Source organism: Pan troglodytes, chromosome 10 (assembly GCF_028858775.2).
Source record: "Pan troglodytes isolate AG18354 chromosome 10, NHGRI_mPanTro3-v2.0_pri, whole genome shotgun sequence".
Lineage (NCBI taxonomy): Eukaryota > Metazoa > Chordata > Mammalia > Primates > Hominidae > Pan > Pan troglodytes.
In genome coordinates this window covers 29722532-29738046 of record NC_072408.2, presented here as the reverse complement: position 1 = coordinate 29738046, position 15515 = coordinate 29722532, and the positions used below count along the sequence as shown (strand labels likewise).

Below are 15515 nucleotides of genomic sequence, written 5' to 3'. Positions count from 1 at the left end.
TTATCCTACAATATATAATTTCAAAATTACACTAACAATATTACAACAAACATTAACCATAATGAGTGAAGTTTAAGATCATTTTTTAGATCTTTTGTCTGCAGAGTATAACCTACCAGGGGTGTACAGTTAGAATAACTTAAAATATTTATCCAAAGTATTGAAACATAACTTGAAATGATTATTTTCTCTTAGTGGTTATGCAATTCACTTGATAGATTTGTTTGTTTCTGTTTGTGTTCAATTTTCTGTTTTGCTTTTGTTTCTTTTATTTTTTGAATGTGTACAACATTTACATGATTCAGAAGTCAAACTACATAATAAGTTAATCTCAGAGCTCTTGTCCGTATCCCCTTTCTGTCCTATCATGTTTCCATCTCCTCTGTGGGTAACTATTTTCATCAATTTCTTCCCCCTCCCCCTCCCCTTCCTCCTCCTCCTTCTCCTCCTTCACCTTCTTCTGGCTCACAGCAGCGTCAACCTCCTGGGCTCATGCAATCCTCTCACATCAGCCTCCAGGGTAGCTGGACTACAGGCACACGCCACTGTGTCTGGCTAATTTATTTATTTTTTTGAGACAAGGTCTTGCTATTTTGCCCAACCTGGTCTGAAACTCCTGGGCTCAAGCAATCCTCCTACCCTGGCCTCTCAAAGTGCTGGAATTAGAGGCACGAGCCACCATTCCTGGCTATTTTCATTAACTTGTGGTTTATCTTTCATGTGATTTTTTTTCTTTTCGTAACACTGACACATACAAATAAAATGATATGCATTGTTTTACATCTTGCTTTCTCTAATTTAAAACAGTATCTTGGAAACTACTCCCTACCAATTTGTGGCAATCTTTCTTTCTTTTTATAAAAAAAATAGCTGAAGAATACTCCATTGTGTGGATGTACTACAGTTCATTTCATTAGTCTCTTGCTGTTCAACATCTCTGCTATTTCCAATAATTTGCTATTACAAAAATCACACAGTAGATAACCTATGTCTATGTTGTTTTTTGTTTTGGGAAGTGTAGCTTCAGGGTAGATCCAGGTATCTCAATTTTAGAACACATCCCAAGTGATTTTGATGCACAGCCAGATTTGAGTACCACTGCTTACTATGTATGGTAAAGATGGTATCCAGAAAGGCAGAATTGTTAACTTTTTTTAAAAAAGAATGAGAAAACAATAGGTAAAGAAGTAAGATTCTTATCATCCTAAATTCCTATCTACACTATCCAATAAAATGCAATTGAACTATATGAATAGAAGCTGAACATATAGTGACCAGGTGCAATGGCTCACGCCTGTAATCCCAGCACTTTGGGAGGCCAAGGCCGGCAGATTACTTGAGTTCAGGAGTTCGACACCAGTCTGGACACCATGGCGAAACCCTGTTTCTACAAAAAATTGCAAAAAATTAGCCGGGCTTAGTGGTGTGAGCCTGTGGTCCCAGCTACTTGAGAGGCTGATATGGGACGATCACTTGAGCCTGCTGGGAGGTCAAGGCCTCAGTGAGCTGAGACGGTGCCACTAGAGACCTGTACCAAAAAAAAAAAAAAAAAAAAAGGGAGGAGGAGTTGAACACCTGTGCTGTGTGTAGTGGCTCACATCTGTAATCCTAGCACCTTGCTAGACTGAGGCAGGAGGATCACTTGACTTTAGGAGTTCAAGACCAGCTTGAGCAACACAGTGAGACCTTGTCCCCCTACCCCCCAAAAAAAAGAGAGAAAGAAAAAAAAGTTTAACATCTAGAGATCTAGAGTTGATTCTTGTGCCCAAGTCATCATGTTGGTAACAAGAATATCCCATGTATATACTCATAAGTGACCCAGATTTGGGAAGCCAATGATAAGTTGCAGTTTAGATATGCTGAGTCTTAAGTAGCCAAGGGGCATCCAGTAGTGACTGACAGTGTTTAGGCAGTTGTTTGTATGGTTTGGAGATCAGATTAGGCTGAGTCATTAGCATGTAGGTGAAGGATGATTGAGGAAAGGATTATAGAGCAAGAAGATGCTTGGGATGGAGCCTTGGGGAATAACAGTACTTACAGGCAAGCAGAGGGGTCCAAGACTGTAAATAGCCAGAAAGGAGAAAAATCTGAGAAGGCAAGCTGCAAAAGCCCCGGCAGCAGAATGCTACAAGAAGAAAATACTTATCAGTATCAAATACTGCTGAGAGGTCAGGTAAAACAAAGGCTGAAAAGTATCCACTGGTTTTTGAAACGAAGAGGACAGTAAGTGTGACATTTGTCAGAGGAGATTCAATGTTGTGGTGGAAACAGTAGCCATGTGAATGTCAAAGGAATTCAACCTCATATAGCCAATCCTTGGAAACACTGGTGTTTTGTCAGCTGCAACAGTATTTCTTTTAAGAGCAACAAAAGTGGGCATTTTTCAATTGGTACCCAAAGGAAAAGAAATCAATTTTTATATTTTCTCCTATACATTTTTCTTAAATATTTGGTGCTGGTTGTCGTTTATATATATTTAAATATAGCATCAGGTGCTTTTGGATTTAGTAAATAGTGTGTGTTTAGTTATTTCAGGAATATTATTAAGAGAATAATCCCAAAATAAACAGTATCAATACAGTAATGTAGTAATATATTTATGGTATTTCTTAAATAGTACCAAGACTTTCAAGTACCATCCTCATCAAGTAAGAGAATCATAGCCCCATAATAGTTTTTAAAACCACGTTCCTTTCTCTTCTATTTCCCTTCCCCTATTCCTGTCTATACTCTGGGCTGCAAAGAGGCACTTTTGCCCCACTGTCAGCAGGTAGCAGCCCAGCTTAAATAAGTTTGGGAGACCAGGGTGTACTCACAGAGGAAAGGATAAAAATAACTTTGAATGTTATCTAATCCAGTGGTGTCCAAACCTAGCTGAGCATCAAAAAGAACAGCCCGGAATGTACATTAAAAAGACAGAATTCTAGGTCCCTGCCCTAGATCCGATTCCAGAAGGGCATCTGCTATACTTTCGTTTTGGGAAGGTTGGGGTGGGGGTTGCTTTTCCAGGTTCTTCAAGCTCAGCAGAAGTGGACTTTCTCCCCGTTCTCTCTCCGCAGGAGATGCCGTGCACTGGCGGTTCTGCAGGTGCCACGCCCGTCACTCCCCAGCGCTGATTTCGTCCCAGCACCTTCCTGATAATCACCGCCCAGCACCAGGCTCCAAAAGGAGCGGAAGCCCCGCCCATCTCCCAGCCCCTCGCTCTCCCTTCCCCGCCCCTACCCCGCCTTGCCCCGCCCCTTCCACATGCCCTCCCCTCGGCAATTCCTGGAAACTTGGGGCGGGGCTTCGCTGCCTCCCAGGTTTTACGTAGGCTGGCGGCCGCCAGGCCGTTCCCGGAAGTTGATGGCCTTACAGTCGTAGAACTGATTGGCTGATCATGACCATGCAGTTAGCCGGGGTTTTCCCGAGTTGTTTGGGTTGAGTTCAGGAGAAGCATGGCCAGGTCGAGTCCGTACCTGCGCCAACTTCAGGGACCTCTGCTCCCACCCAGGGATCTGGTGGAGGAGGACGACGACTACCTAAACGACGACGTGGAGGAGGATGAAGAGTCCGTGTTCATCGACGCCGAGGAGCTCTGCAGTGGGGGCGTAAAGGCTGGCAGCCTCCCCGGGTGCCTCCGCGGTGAGGAAGGCGTCTGCCCGGGGGATGGGGTTGGAGGGTCCAAAGTAGCGCTTCCCGTTCTGGCTTTGCCCTGAGCAAGGCACCCAGTCGTGCTAACAGATTTAGCTTATCAGTGGTCTAGCTGCTTCATCCTACTAAGGGTAAAATTATGACTATAATAATAGCAGTGACTTTAACTGGACACATACTATGTGTTTTTTTTTTTTTTTTTTTTTTTTGAGCAGCAGCAAGATTTATTGCAAAGAGCGAAAGAACAAAGCTTCTACAGTGTGGAAGGGGACCCGAGCGGGTTGCCCTTTTTTAAAAAAAAAAAATTATTCTCATTTTAATGGTCGTCCTTTAATTTAATGTACCTTTAATGTAAGGTAGTTTTACGCTTAAGGAAACAGTGGATGTTGAGTCTCTATTTCCACCCAGAATCGGAACTTTTATTTTTCCTTCTGACCACTTATCCTCAAGTTCTATAGAATGAGAACTTGTAATTACTGTCCTATATTGCCTGGAGTCAAATACGTGGTTCTTCCTCAGCTTCTTGGAAAAACAAAACAGTCCGGGCGCGGTGGCTCACGCACTTTGGGAGGCCGAGGCAGGTGGATCACGTGAGGTCAGGAGTTCGAGACCAGCCTGACCAACATGGTGAAACCTGTCTCTAGTAAAACAACAACAACAACAACAACAAAACTACAAAATTAGCCGGGCGTGATGTCGCACACCTGTAATCCTAGCTACTTGGGAGGCTGAGGCAGGAGAATTGCTTGAACCCAGGAGGTGGGGGTTGCAGTGAGCTGAGATCACACCATTGCACTCCGGCCTGGGCAACAAGAACGAAACTCCATCTCAAAAAACAAAAAGGAAAGAAAAGAAAAAGAAAAACGAAACACAAGGAACACCTCAGTGCACAGATGATTGTTAACTGGTGTTAGTAACCTTGTGGTTCGGGTAAACCTTGTATAAGTAGTTTCCTGTGCTATGAGGTAGTTTCCTGTGCTATAAGTTATACCTGTTATGTATACTTTGTGACTGAGACTTAAAATATTTTAATGTGCCGACCGGTGCTGTTCAGTAGAACTTTCCATGATGATGGCAGTGTTTTATATCTGCACTGTCTGGTATAATAGCCACTAGCCATATGTAGCTGTTTAGAACTTGAAATCCAGCTAGTGTAACTGAGGAGAGAAATTTTAAATTTTATTACATTTTAATTTAAATAGCCACGTGGGTGGACAGCGCAGATTTAGGCAGAAAAGTTTCAAGTATTTGTGGAGGGCTTAGTCGTCATTCTAAAGTATCATCAACTGGCTAGCATGTTTGGTGCTGGGAAAACCTAGAGAAATAAAATAACAAGGTTGCAGTCTTAATGAAGCTTACCCTCTAGTGTATTAAACAAACATTCTTTAATCACAGAAGTAACTATAATGTTACTAAATGCTTAGAAGGAATGCTAAATAGTGCTTTGAGAGGTTTTATACATGAGATTCAGGGAAGACTTTTCTAAGTAAGTGATAGTTAAGCTGAGGTCTGTAGTAAATGTAGTAAACAGTAAAGGGGAGATCAGTTAAGGCAGATGGAATAACTTGAGTGAAGGGCCATGGCATTTTAAAGAAACTGCATGAAGGCCAGTATTGGCTGAAGTCAAGAGTAGCAGAGAGGGGACTGATTTTAGAAGAGGAACAGCAGACACCTGCTGTGTACTGTGGTTGCGTTTTGGAATACAAAGACAAACGAAACAGTGTCCTGTTTTAGTATTTAGAGTGTAGTGGAGGGAGACAGAAAAAGAGGTAGGCAGAATGCAGTGTTACAGGCACCCTACCAGACATCTTCAGAGAGTGCTGTAGGGAGATTAAAGATAGTGGTAAGTTTGATAAAACTTTGAGGAAACGGTTTCTAAATAATCTCCAGAGTTAACTTTTGTGGGTTTTTGTTTGTTTTTTTTAGTTTCAATTTGTGATGAAAACACGCAAGAGACATGTAAAGTGTTTGGACGTTTTCCGATAACAGGTGCTTGGTGGAGAGTGAAGGTACAAGTAAAGCCTGTGGTGGGATCAAGGAGCTATCAATATCAAGTTCAAGGATTTCCGTCTTACTTTTTGCAGTCTGATATGTCACCACCAAATCAAAAACATATCTGTGCTCTCTTTCTTAAAGAGTGTGAGGTCTCCAGTGATGATGTTAATAAATTTTTAACATGGGTAAAGGAGGTATCAAACTACAAAAACCTAAACTTTGAAAATCTTAGGGAAACACTAAGAACTTTCCACAAGGAAACTGGAAGGAAAGATCAAAAGCAGCCTACACAGAATGGTCAGGAAGAGTTGTTCCCAGACAATGAGATGAGTCTTCCTCTGGAAAACACAAGTAAGTGTGATTTTTATCATCAAGTTTCAGTGTAATTGACATACTTAATAACTACAGTGTTTAAAATGTTACCACTAGCATAGTATTCTTTTTAAAAATCCATTTGGTGAAAAATGTGTTTATGTTGCTTTTGGAGTATGCCATTGACATTTCAGGTTTCTCATCTGTAGCATGAAGGGATTATATGAGCTGATCTTTAAAATCTTCCAGTTCCTTTCCACCTCTAAAATTGTGATTTTAATCTCTCTTTCTAATTTTTGTACTCACAGCGATTACCTTGAATCATTAATAAAAAAAAAATTCAGTTGCTGGCCAGGTGTGGTAGCTGCTCACGTCTGTAATCCCACTTTGGGAGACTGAGGCAGGAGGATCACTTGAGCACAGGAGATCGAGACTAGCCTGAGCAATGTAGTGAGACCTTGTCTCTACAAAAAATTTTTTAAAAATTAGCCAGGTGTGGTGATATATACCTGTAGTCCCAGCTACTTGGGAGGCTGAGGCAGGAGGATCACTTGAGCCTAGGAAATGGAGGCTGCAGTGAGCCATGATTGCACCACTGTACTCCAGCCTAGGTGACAGAGTGAGACACTGTCTCAGTTAAAAAAAAAAAAAAAATCAGTTGTAAATGATTCTGTTTAAAGAGGTAGAGAAGAACGACAAGGATGTGAATAATACATTTAGGAAATACTTCAGTCCAAAATGGTTTCAAGTAATTTTTAATATGATTTGTTATCTGGATATTCATATATATGGAATATTTCATTTCCTAATTGTATCAAATAAATTTGATGGTACATCAATGAATGATTTCAATGACAAAAGATTATGATTATAGAAAATGATTATGAAGGTTACTATGTAAATTATTTTATATCCTTAGCTTTAAATTTATCTTTATATAATTGAGTCAGAATTTTTATTCTGTTATAGTGCAGACAGTAGGAAACAAAAGGCTAAGAAATCATTATTTAAGCATTTAAAGAACATAAATTTTGGTGTTAAACACAATGAAAACCATCTCAGTACAAAAGCAATTGTCATAATATGATCAAAATTTTCTTACTGGTTAAAGCAAGTGTACTAATCTGTTTTTGACTTGGGTTTCTTGAATCGGTTGTGCAAAATGAGAAAGTACTTCAAATCAGTCATTCTTTGGGTTCATTTATGTTTTACTTTGTTCCTTTCTGATATCTTGTAGTTCCATTTAGAAATGTAATGACAGCTTTGCAGTTTCCGAAGATAATGGAATTCCTTCCAGTTCTTCTGCCTCGACACTTTAAATGGATCATAGGGTCAGGTTCTATAGAGATGTTGAAAGAGATAGAAGAGATTTTAGGTACACATCCGTGGAAACTTGGATTTAGTAAAGTAAGTAAAACATTTGCTCAGCATATAGTAATCTTGTGTAAGGCATGGTTTCAGATTTGGCAATTTTCCTTTCTCTTTCAAAGGAAAAAAATTTGTGTGGACCCCAGTATTGATTTATTTTTATTCAAATGTTGCAACTGTACATAAACTTCTTATGGCTATAGCATAAGAAGCTATAGCATAAGAACATTTTATAAGTTGTTATGCAACTTGTAAAGTTGCATAAATTTGTAAATGAAAAAAATTGATGACATTCAATTTATGGGCATTAATTTAGTTATGTAATTTAATGTGACAAATGTCCTGTAACTAAATTGTCATTTGCAACTTGAATATAGATCTTATTGAGGTCAACAGCTCTTACAAATTTGGCAAGTCCATTCTGCTGTGCAACTCAATTTCCCACTTCCAGTTTGAACTATTGACAATTTTCATTATTCATGTGGTATATCATGGTGTCATTTGATTTTTATTTTGTACACTAACATCATTTACAAATGAATCCGCTTCTGTTCTTATTATTAGAGACAATGAGCAGTAAAGGGGCACACTGAGGCTCCAGTGGTATTGGAAACCAAATGTGGTACTTAATCTTGGTAGTTCTTGCTTATAAGGTGGTTTTGCAAAGAAAAATACAATTGAGAAACTCTGAGAAAATTCTTGGAACCTCAAAAATGTTTGCAGATGCTGAGTTTGAGAAATACTGGAATAAGGAATTTTTCCCTTACATAAAATGTCTATGAATTCAGTATGCTTTTAAAGATGAGATTCTGGAACATGAGATTATTATATATATTTATTCAGTGGAGAAGAGTGGAAGAGCAATTACATGTAAAAGGCAGGTAATAATAGTTTACCTTTTTGTTTAAAAAAACCCTGTAAAATCCAATGTTCTTTATAGAGATATTAAGAAGGGAAGATCGTTTTTTAGCTCTTTTAGAGGTCTTTAGAGCCTGTTCACATTTCAAGAATAAATTATATAACATTTTATTATTAACAATACACATTGTGTTAGGCTAATATAATTGAGTAAACATTTATTGAGACCTTACCAGTGTAGAATGGAGATGCGATCAGGCCCTTACTCTCACTCTTGCTAGGCTCACCATCTTCCTGGTGAAGCACAGACCTTGCGTTTTTCTTTGTGGTCAAGTGAGTTTGAGGCTATGTCTATCAAGATCCTAGGGCCAGCCTTCTTCCTTCCCTGCCACTATCCCTTTCTCTCTACCTCCCCTTTTCTTTTCTTTTTTTTTTTTCCCACCCAGGCTGGAGTGCAATGGTGTGATCTCTGCTCACTGCAGTCTCCACCTCCCGGGTTCAAGCGATTCTCCTGCCTCAGCTCCTGAATAGCTGGGATTACAGGCGTGTGCCACCACACCCAGATAATTTTGTATTTTTAGTAGGGACACGGTTTCACCATGTTGGCCAGGCTGGTCTTGAACTCCTGTCCTCAAGTGATCTGCCCACCTTGGCCTCCCAGAGTGCTGGGATTACAGGCATGAGCTAACACACCTGGTCTTCTACCTCCTCTAAAAAAAAAAAAAAAAAAAAATTAAAGCATTACATATCAGCTACTGTATTTTCTGCCTTCTGGATTAAGTGAACCCCTGTTTAAGGAGCTGTTGAAGTCCTAGATTCTCTCCCCATTGTGGGCATTAAGTGATTACTGCTTCCCGCCCTAGCAAGAGGATAGAGGTTTCTCTTGCCTGATGCCATTCAACTGAGAGCATCCAGGCTTGGGGATACCAGGTGGGGATAAGGCAGAGATTATCTGGTGGTGACTCAGGTTTTTCATTAGGGAACAGTCCCCTCCCTCCCGCCATGTCAGGATCTGGAAGTGTTTTCTCCTGTCCAGTCACTCTTCTCAGAGAAGAATCATACGTGGAGATTTTAAGCCTGGATGCAGCATTCTGGGACTCCTGAGAAAAGGAGGCCTGAGGTCTCACCGTTCAGCATGTAAACCACTGTCCAAGTATTGTATTAGTTTGCTGGGGCTGCCAGAACAAGTACTGCTGACTGGTTGGCTTAAACAACAGAAATTTTTTGTCTTACAATTCTGGAGGCTACAAGTCTGAGATCAAGGTGTGGACAGGGTTGATTGCTTCCAAGGCTTCTCTCCTTGGCTTGTAGATGGTCATTATCTCTTATTATTTCTTCACATGGCCTTCCTTCTTTGCCAGTCTATGTCCTAATCTCTTCTTCTTATAAGAATACCAGTCATATTAGAGTGGGGCCCATCTCGAAGACCTCATCAATGAGGTGAATAGTCCCATTTAACCTTAATTACCTCTTTAAAACCCTGTCTCCAAATATAGTCACATTCTGAGGATATTGGGGGTTAGGACATCAACATATGAATTTTGGGGGGACACAGTTCAGCCCATAAAAGGTATGGAGGGCTCAGGAGTGATGTCTCCATTAAGAAAAAATGGAGCCGATAGATGACGTGCTCAGTAGATTATAGTGAAGGGAGTTCTGTATCTCTTCTGTAGAGTTTAGGCAGAATGGTTGATAGACACATAGAAAACTAAACAAGTCAAGAAAATGAGGCAGATGTTAACTTCATGATACACACTGAGTTCAACAGAAAACTTAATGTAACAGAGTACATCCTGTCACTCAGCTGTGAATCCTATTTGCATAAGCATAATAAATACCTATTTAACCAAAATTGAACAAAATGTATACTACAACATTTTTCAAATATAGAAACCAAAGAAACACCTGTGGAGGTAATGGTATAAAATAGAGTGACCTTCCATAGAGATAGACTTTCCATAGTAAGGAGTTAATAATAAATATCTAAAATCTTTTAAAAATCAAGGAAAAATATCTATAGTACTTAGAAATATGGAAGTAAATTCTGGAAGAAATAACTAAAGTGTTGGAGATGTTGCCTTTAGAAGGCATGAGAAGGGATAAGGAAAGGATTCATAATTTTTGTGATAAGCCTTATAGTATTATTTCACTTTTAAAACTGTGTGTGTTAGTGTGATAAAATATAATTTTTATTTAAAAATTATATAGATCTCTAATTACAGTGCAGCCAGTTAGAAAATTAGTGATGTTCTATGGTATTTTCTGTAAATTTTGTTGAAGTTCATGTCTTCTGGGATTTAAAAAATTATTAATAAAGAACATATTCATAAACACTTATGATGTTTATAAACCAACCTGAACTTTATTTCTTAAAGATAACCTACAGAGAGTGGAAACTCCTGCGATGTGAGGCAAGTTGGATAGCATTTTGTCAGTGCGAGTCTCTTCTCCAGCTGATGACTGATTTGGAGAAGAATGCATTAATAATATATTCCAGACTGAAGCAGATATGTAGAGAAGATGGGCACACATATGTTGAAGTGAATGACTTAACTTTGACATTGTCAAATCATATGTCATTTCATGCTGCTTCAGAGTCTCTGAAGTTTTTGAAGGATATTGGTGTGGTGACATATGAGAAGTCCTGTGTCTTCCCTTATGACCTTTACCATGCTGAAAGAGCCATCGCCTTTTCAATTTGTGACCTGATGAAGAAACCTCCTTGGCATTTATGTGTCGATGTCGAAAAGGTGCTTGCCTCTATTCACACCACAAAACCTGAGAATTCAAGCGATGATGCATTGAATGAGAGCAAACCTGATGAAGTAAGATTAGAAAATCCTGTGGATGTTGTGGACACACAGGACAATGGTGACCATATTTGGACTAATGGTGAAAATGAAATTAATGCAGAAATAAGTGAAGTTCAGCTGGATCAGGATCAGGTTGAAGTTCCACTGGATCGGGATCAGGTGGCTGCTTTGGAAATGATTTGCTCCAATCCTGTGACAGTCATAAGTGGGAAAGGTGGATGTGGGAAGACCACAATCGTTAGCCGTCTTTTTAAGCATATAGAGCAGTTGGAAGAAAGAGAAGTAAAAAAAGCCTGTGAAGATTTTGAACAAGACCAGAATGCTTCAGAAGAATGGATTACCTTTACTGAGCAAAGTCAACTAGAGGCGGGCAAGGCTATAGAAGTTTTGCTCACAGCACCTACAGGGAAAGCAGCTGGCTTACTAAGACAGAAAACTGGTCTTCATGCCTACACACTGTGTCAGGTAAAACCTTTGACATTTCATCTGTAGATAAAACATTTGTCGGCCGGGCGCAGTGGCTTACGCCTGTAATCCCAGAACTTTTGGGAGACTGAGGCGGGCAGATCACAAGGTCAGGAGATGGAGACCATCCTGGCTAACATGGTGGAACCCTGTCTCTACTAAAATACAAAAAATTAGCTAGGCATGGTGGCACACACCTGTAGTCCCAGCTACTCGGGAGGCTGAGTCAGGAGAATCGTTTGAACCCAGGAAGCAGAGGTTGCAGTAACTGAGGTTGCACCACTGCGCTCCAGCCTGGGCAACAGAGCGAGACTCCATCTCAAAAAACAAACGAACAAAAAAAATTTACCTTAAAGACAAACTTATTTCTTAAAGCCATCAGTGGGAATTTATTGAATATTTCCTGGGTCCCTGTCTTGCAGTAACTAATCATTTAGATCAATGCTTTTCAAAGCAGCAGTCTGTAAATTGTTACCAGTTTGCATGAGAAAGGAGCTAATGGTAGAAGTAAATCAGTGCACTGCTTCCTTCTTTGAGTAAGTCTTATGGAAAAAAAAAAAAAAACCTATTGGGTTCAGTGCTGTGGTTCCTGTCTGTAATCCCAGCACTTTGGGAGGCCAAGGTGGGAGGATCACTTGAGCTCAGGAGTTTGAGACTTGCCTGGGCAACATAGTGAGACCCCCATCTCTACAAAAAATTAAAAAATTAGGTGGGCATGGTGGCATGCACCTGTAGTTCCAGCTACTCAGAAGGCAGAGGTGAGAGGATTGTTTGAGGCTGTGAGGTCGAAGCTGCAGTGAGCCATGTTTAGACCACTGCACTCCAGCCTGGGTGACAAAGTAAGACCTTGTCTAAAAACAACAACAAAAATTCAGTCCCACTAGAGTGTAGGCGTAATGATATAGTTAGTTTACATCCTGGTACAATATCTGTTTCTCATGGGAGCTGGTTACAAACATGTCACAGTCCATAGACCACATTTTGAGTAACATTGGAAATGGAAGTAAAAGGCCTATATTTTGTAGGATGAAAGTGAGGACTTTGCTCATCAGGAATAAGTCTTTATTTCTTCCACCTAGAACAGTGCCTGACAAATAGTAGTTACATAATAAAAATTTCAAATAAATTAACATTCTTGAAAAAATAGTATTGGCTATAATTAAGAATCATGGAGTTTAAGCTTGTAAAGAGTTGGAGAGGTTCCTCTAGCCCTAGCCCTGACCTGCCATTTTTTAGATAAAGAAACATGGTAGTTGGAAGATTTCTGAAGAAGGTAATCATTGAATTGGACTCCAAGGAACATGGAGACTCAGGTGAGGAGAAGGACATTGGACTTAGGGGAAAGGCCTTTGCAAAGGCATCGAGGAATATGATCGTAGTGTGCCTGGAGGATTTTGAGGTGACTTCATTGACTGGAATGAAGCCTGTGTCTGACAGAATAGTGGAAATTAAACTTGGGTTAGACAGTGAATTCGAGCTTTAAAGTTAGTAAAGTATTTTGACTTATCTCATTACATCCTTGATAAAGTGATGTTATCTCCACATTTACAGAAAAGCCAGTTGAAGTGTGGGGATGTTAAACATTTTGCCTAAGATCTCAGTTAGGTGTAGAACTGGGACTTGAAATAGAGATTTCTAGCCTTCCAGCTTGTTGTTCTTTCCATGGTGTCATTATTTCCTCATTTATTACAGATGCTGTACACTAACAATGAAACTCGAACTTGATCTCTTAGGGAGCCATTTAGGTTCCTAAGCAAGAGAGTGAAAGAAGTTTTAAGGAAGATCATATAGAGTCATAGAGCCATGAGCCACTTATCATATCTTGCCTATTACCTTTATTTATCACATGAATGAATGGAGACCTAGAGATGTTCAGTGTAGTTTATCAGTGGAAGAGTTTTCTGATCAGTTTATGATCTTTTTTTTTGTACTATGCCTTCATGTCCGATTAATCTGAAGGATTGAATTAGAAGGGGACACCCGAAAGGGATCATTACCAAGTTTTATCTGATGTGTCAGCTCTGATTAGTTGGTAGTATCTTAATATCTGCTTGGGATGCTGAGTGAGAGAATATTTCTGAAGCTATGTTTAGGCTCAGGAGAGAGTGCAAGAGCACAGAAAGAGCACTGGAGTGCCATTTATCATCCTTGGACTAGGGTTGCCAGATTTAGCAGATAAAAATATGAATAATTTTTTAGTATAAGTTTGTATCAAATAATTCATTGACTTGCTTATACTAAAGTCATTTATTGTGTATTTGAAGTTCAAATTTAACTGGATGTCCTGTATTTTATGGGGCAATCCCATCCTGGGATTGTGTGTGGGGGAACCTGGCTGCAAAGCTATTGGAGTCATCAAGGTGCTGATAGATGGAACCTGTATTGAGCTGGTAGCACTAGAAATACAGTGGAAAATGTCAGCATTTCTAAGATAATAAATTGAATATATCAAATAAGAGAAAAGAAATGGCTAATTCCAAATGTTGTGAGACATGGCTACTGTGAGCATAGGGGGTTTTGTTGAAGGGAATTGATGCATTTGGGTAGGAAATATGAAGGCTTTACTTAATAGACAGTTGAATCTAGTTTTAGTAGAAAAATTAGATGAAGATGTGATATGATACCATTTAGAAAATCTGTACATAACACAGATTGAAAATCTGAAATGCTCCAGTGGGTGTTTCCTTTGAGTGTTATGTCAGTGCTCAAAAAGTTAAGGATTTTGGATTTTGAATTTGCAGATTAGGGATACTCAACCTATAAATGTTCATACTGATGACATAGAAACATTTTTGGGATGATATGCACTAAAATATTGAATGTTCTCTGGTTGTAATTTTACAACCAATTTTTTTCTCATCTATATTTAAAAAATAATAAATAGTATTACATTTGTAATAAAGAATTTTGTTGTTTATTTGTTGTTGGGGGTGGTGCGGTGGTAGTTTTTAAAAAGTTTTGAGGTGAGGAAGTTTGGAGTACGTGAAAGAAAAAGTAGTATTTTCATAATTCGGTTGAGAAAGCGCTGCTTTTATTCCAGAATGGAGTACTATGGTTGGGAGAAGGGAAGAGCTTCAGTGGCATATCTCAGATGGCCACGAGAAGGTTTATTTGGGAATGGAAAAGAATAGGGAGCTTTCTGTGTTTAAGAACGATGAGGGAAGTGTTGAGATTTTGGAACAATCTGATTTTTTGTTTGTTTGTTTTTAGATTTATTTGGGCTGTCTGTTCTGCATATTCAACCCTATAACTTTTGTGTTTCTTTACTTCCCACCCACCCCTGCCAATTTACGAGTTTTGCCTCAAAATAACTTGCTATTAATTTTTGGTTTTGTAGATTTTATAACCTGACTTTAGGAATGCCATACTTTGCTTGTAGGTCAATTATAGCTTCTATTCATGGACTCAAACAATGATGACCACAAACAAACCATGGAAATTTTCTTCGGTTAGAGTTCTGGTTGTGGATGAAGGGAGTTTGGTATCTGTAGGAATCTTCAAATCGGTCTTAAATTTATTGTGTGAGCACTCCAAACTTTCTAAGCTTATTATCCTTGGTAAGTTAAAATATTGTTGGAATTCTGATGTTTATTTCAAAGTATTGTGGTTAGTTGGTTGTTTACACCATTTAGTTGGTTGTTTACACCAGAACTGATACCAAAGCTACACGAAGATACCAAAGCTACATGAAGATACCAAAGCTACATGAAATTAAATCTGACCACTCTCCTAATCAGCTTGGGTTGTTTTGTTTTGGCCAGGATATTAGCAGGCTGGGATGTGAATGAAATAGGGTTGTTAAGGGCTACTGCTAATCACCTAAATGATGGCTATTAAAATAGTAAAAGTGCCACAGATTCAGAGTAAATCAGGATGTGAATCATTTGGAAATGATAAAAAGTTTGAATTATAGGCCACTTAAAAGTAATTTCATAATGCTAAGCTAATAAATTAGACCTCACCAGCCTCTTAAGTCCTTCCAATTCTGATAAGATTCAGTTAGATTCTCCTGGGTAGTCATGCTCTGTAGACCATATGATTTAATGGAGAAAAAAATAAAATCACAATTGG

At 39.1% G+C, this 15515-nt stretch overlaps 1 protein-coding gene across 2 annotated transcripts in view; it reads left to right on the top strand.

Moving 5' to 3' along the window:
- The first annotated feature begins 3282 nt into the window (after nt 1-3282).
- Nucleotides 3283-15515, top strand: part of HELB (DNA helicase B) — a 36427-nt gene continuing 24194 nt past the window's right edge. Inside the window, exons 1-5 of one of the 2 annotated variants that reach the window (XM_009424979.5) lie at nt 3283-3624; nt 5560-5979; nt 7178-7347; nt 10542-11444; nt 14824-15001. In XM_009424979.5, coding sequence (XP_009423254.1) covers nt 3438-3624; nt 5560-5979; nt 7178-7347; nt 10542-11444; nt 14824-15001 — 1858 coding nt within the window. In that variant the 5' untranslated portion in view covers nt 3283-3437. The remainder of the gene's footprint in view (nt 3625-5559; nt 5980-7177; nt 7348-10541; nt 11445-14823; nt 15002-15515) is intronic. The other variant, XM_016923076.4, reaches the window with a different exon arrangement.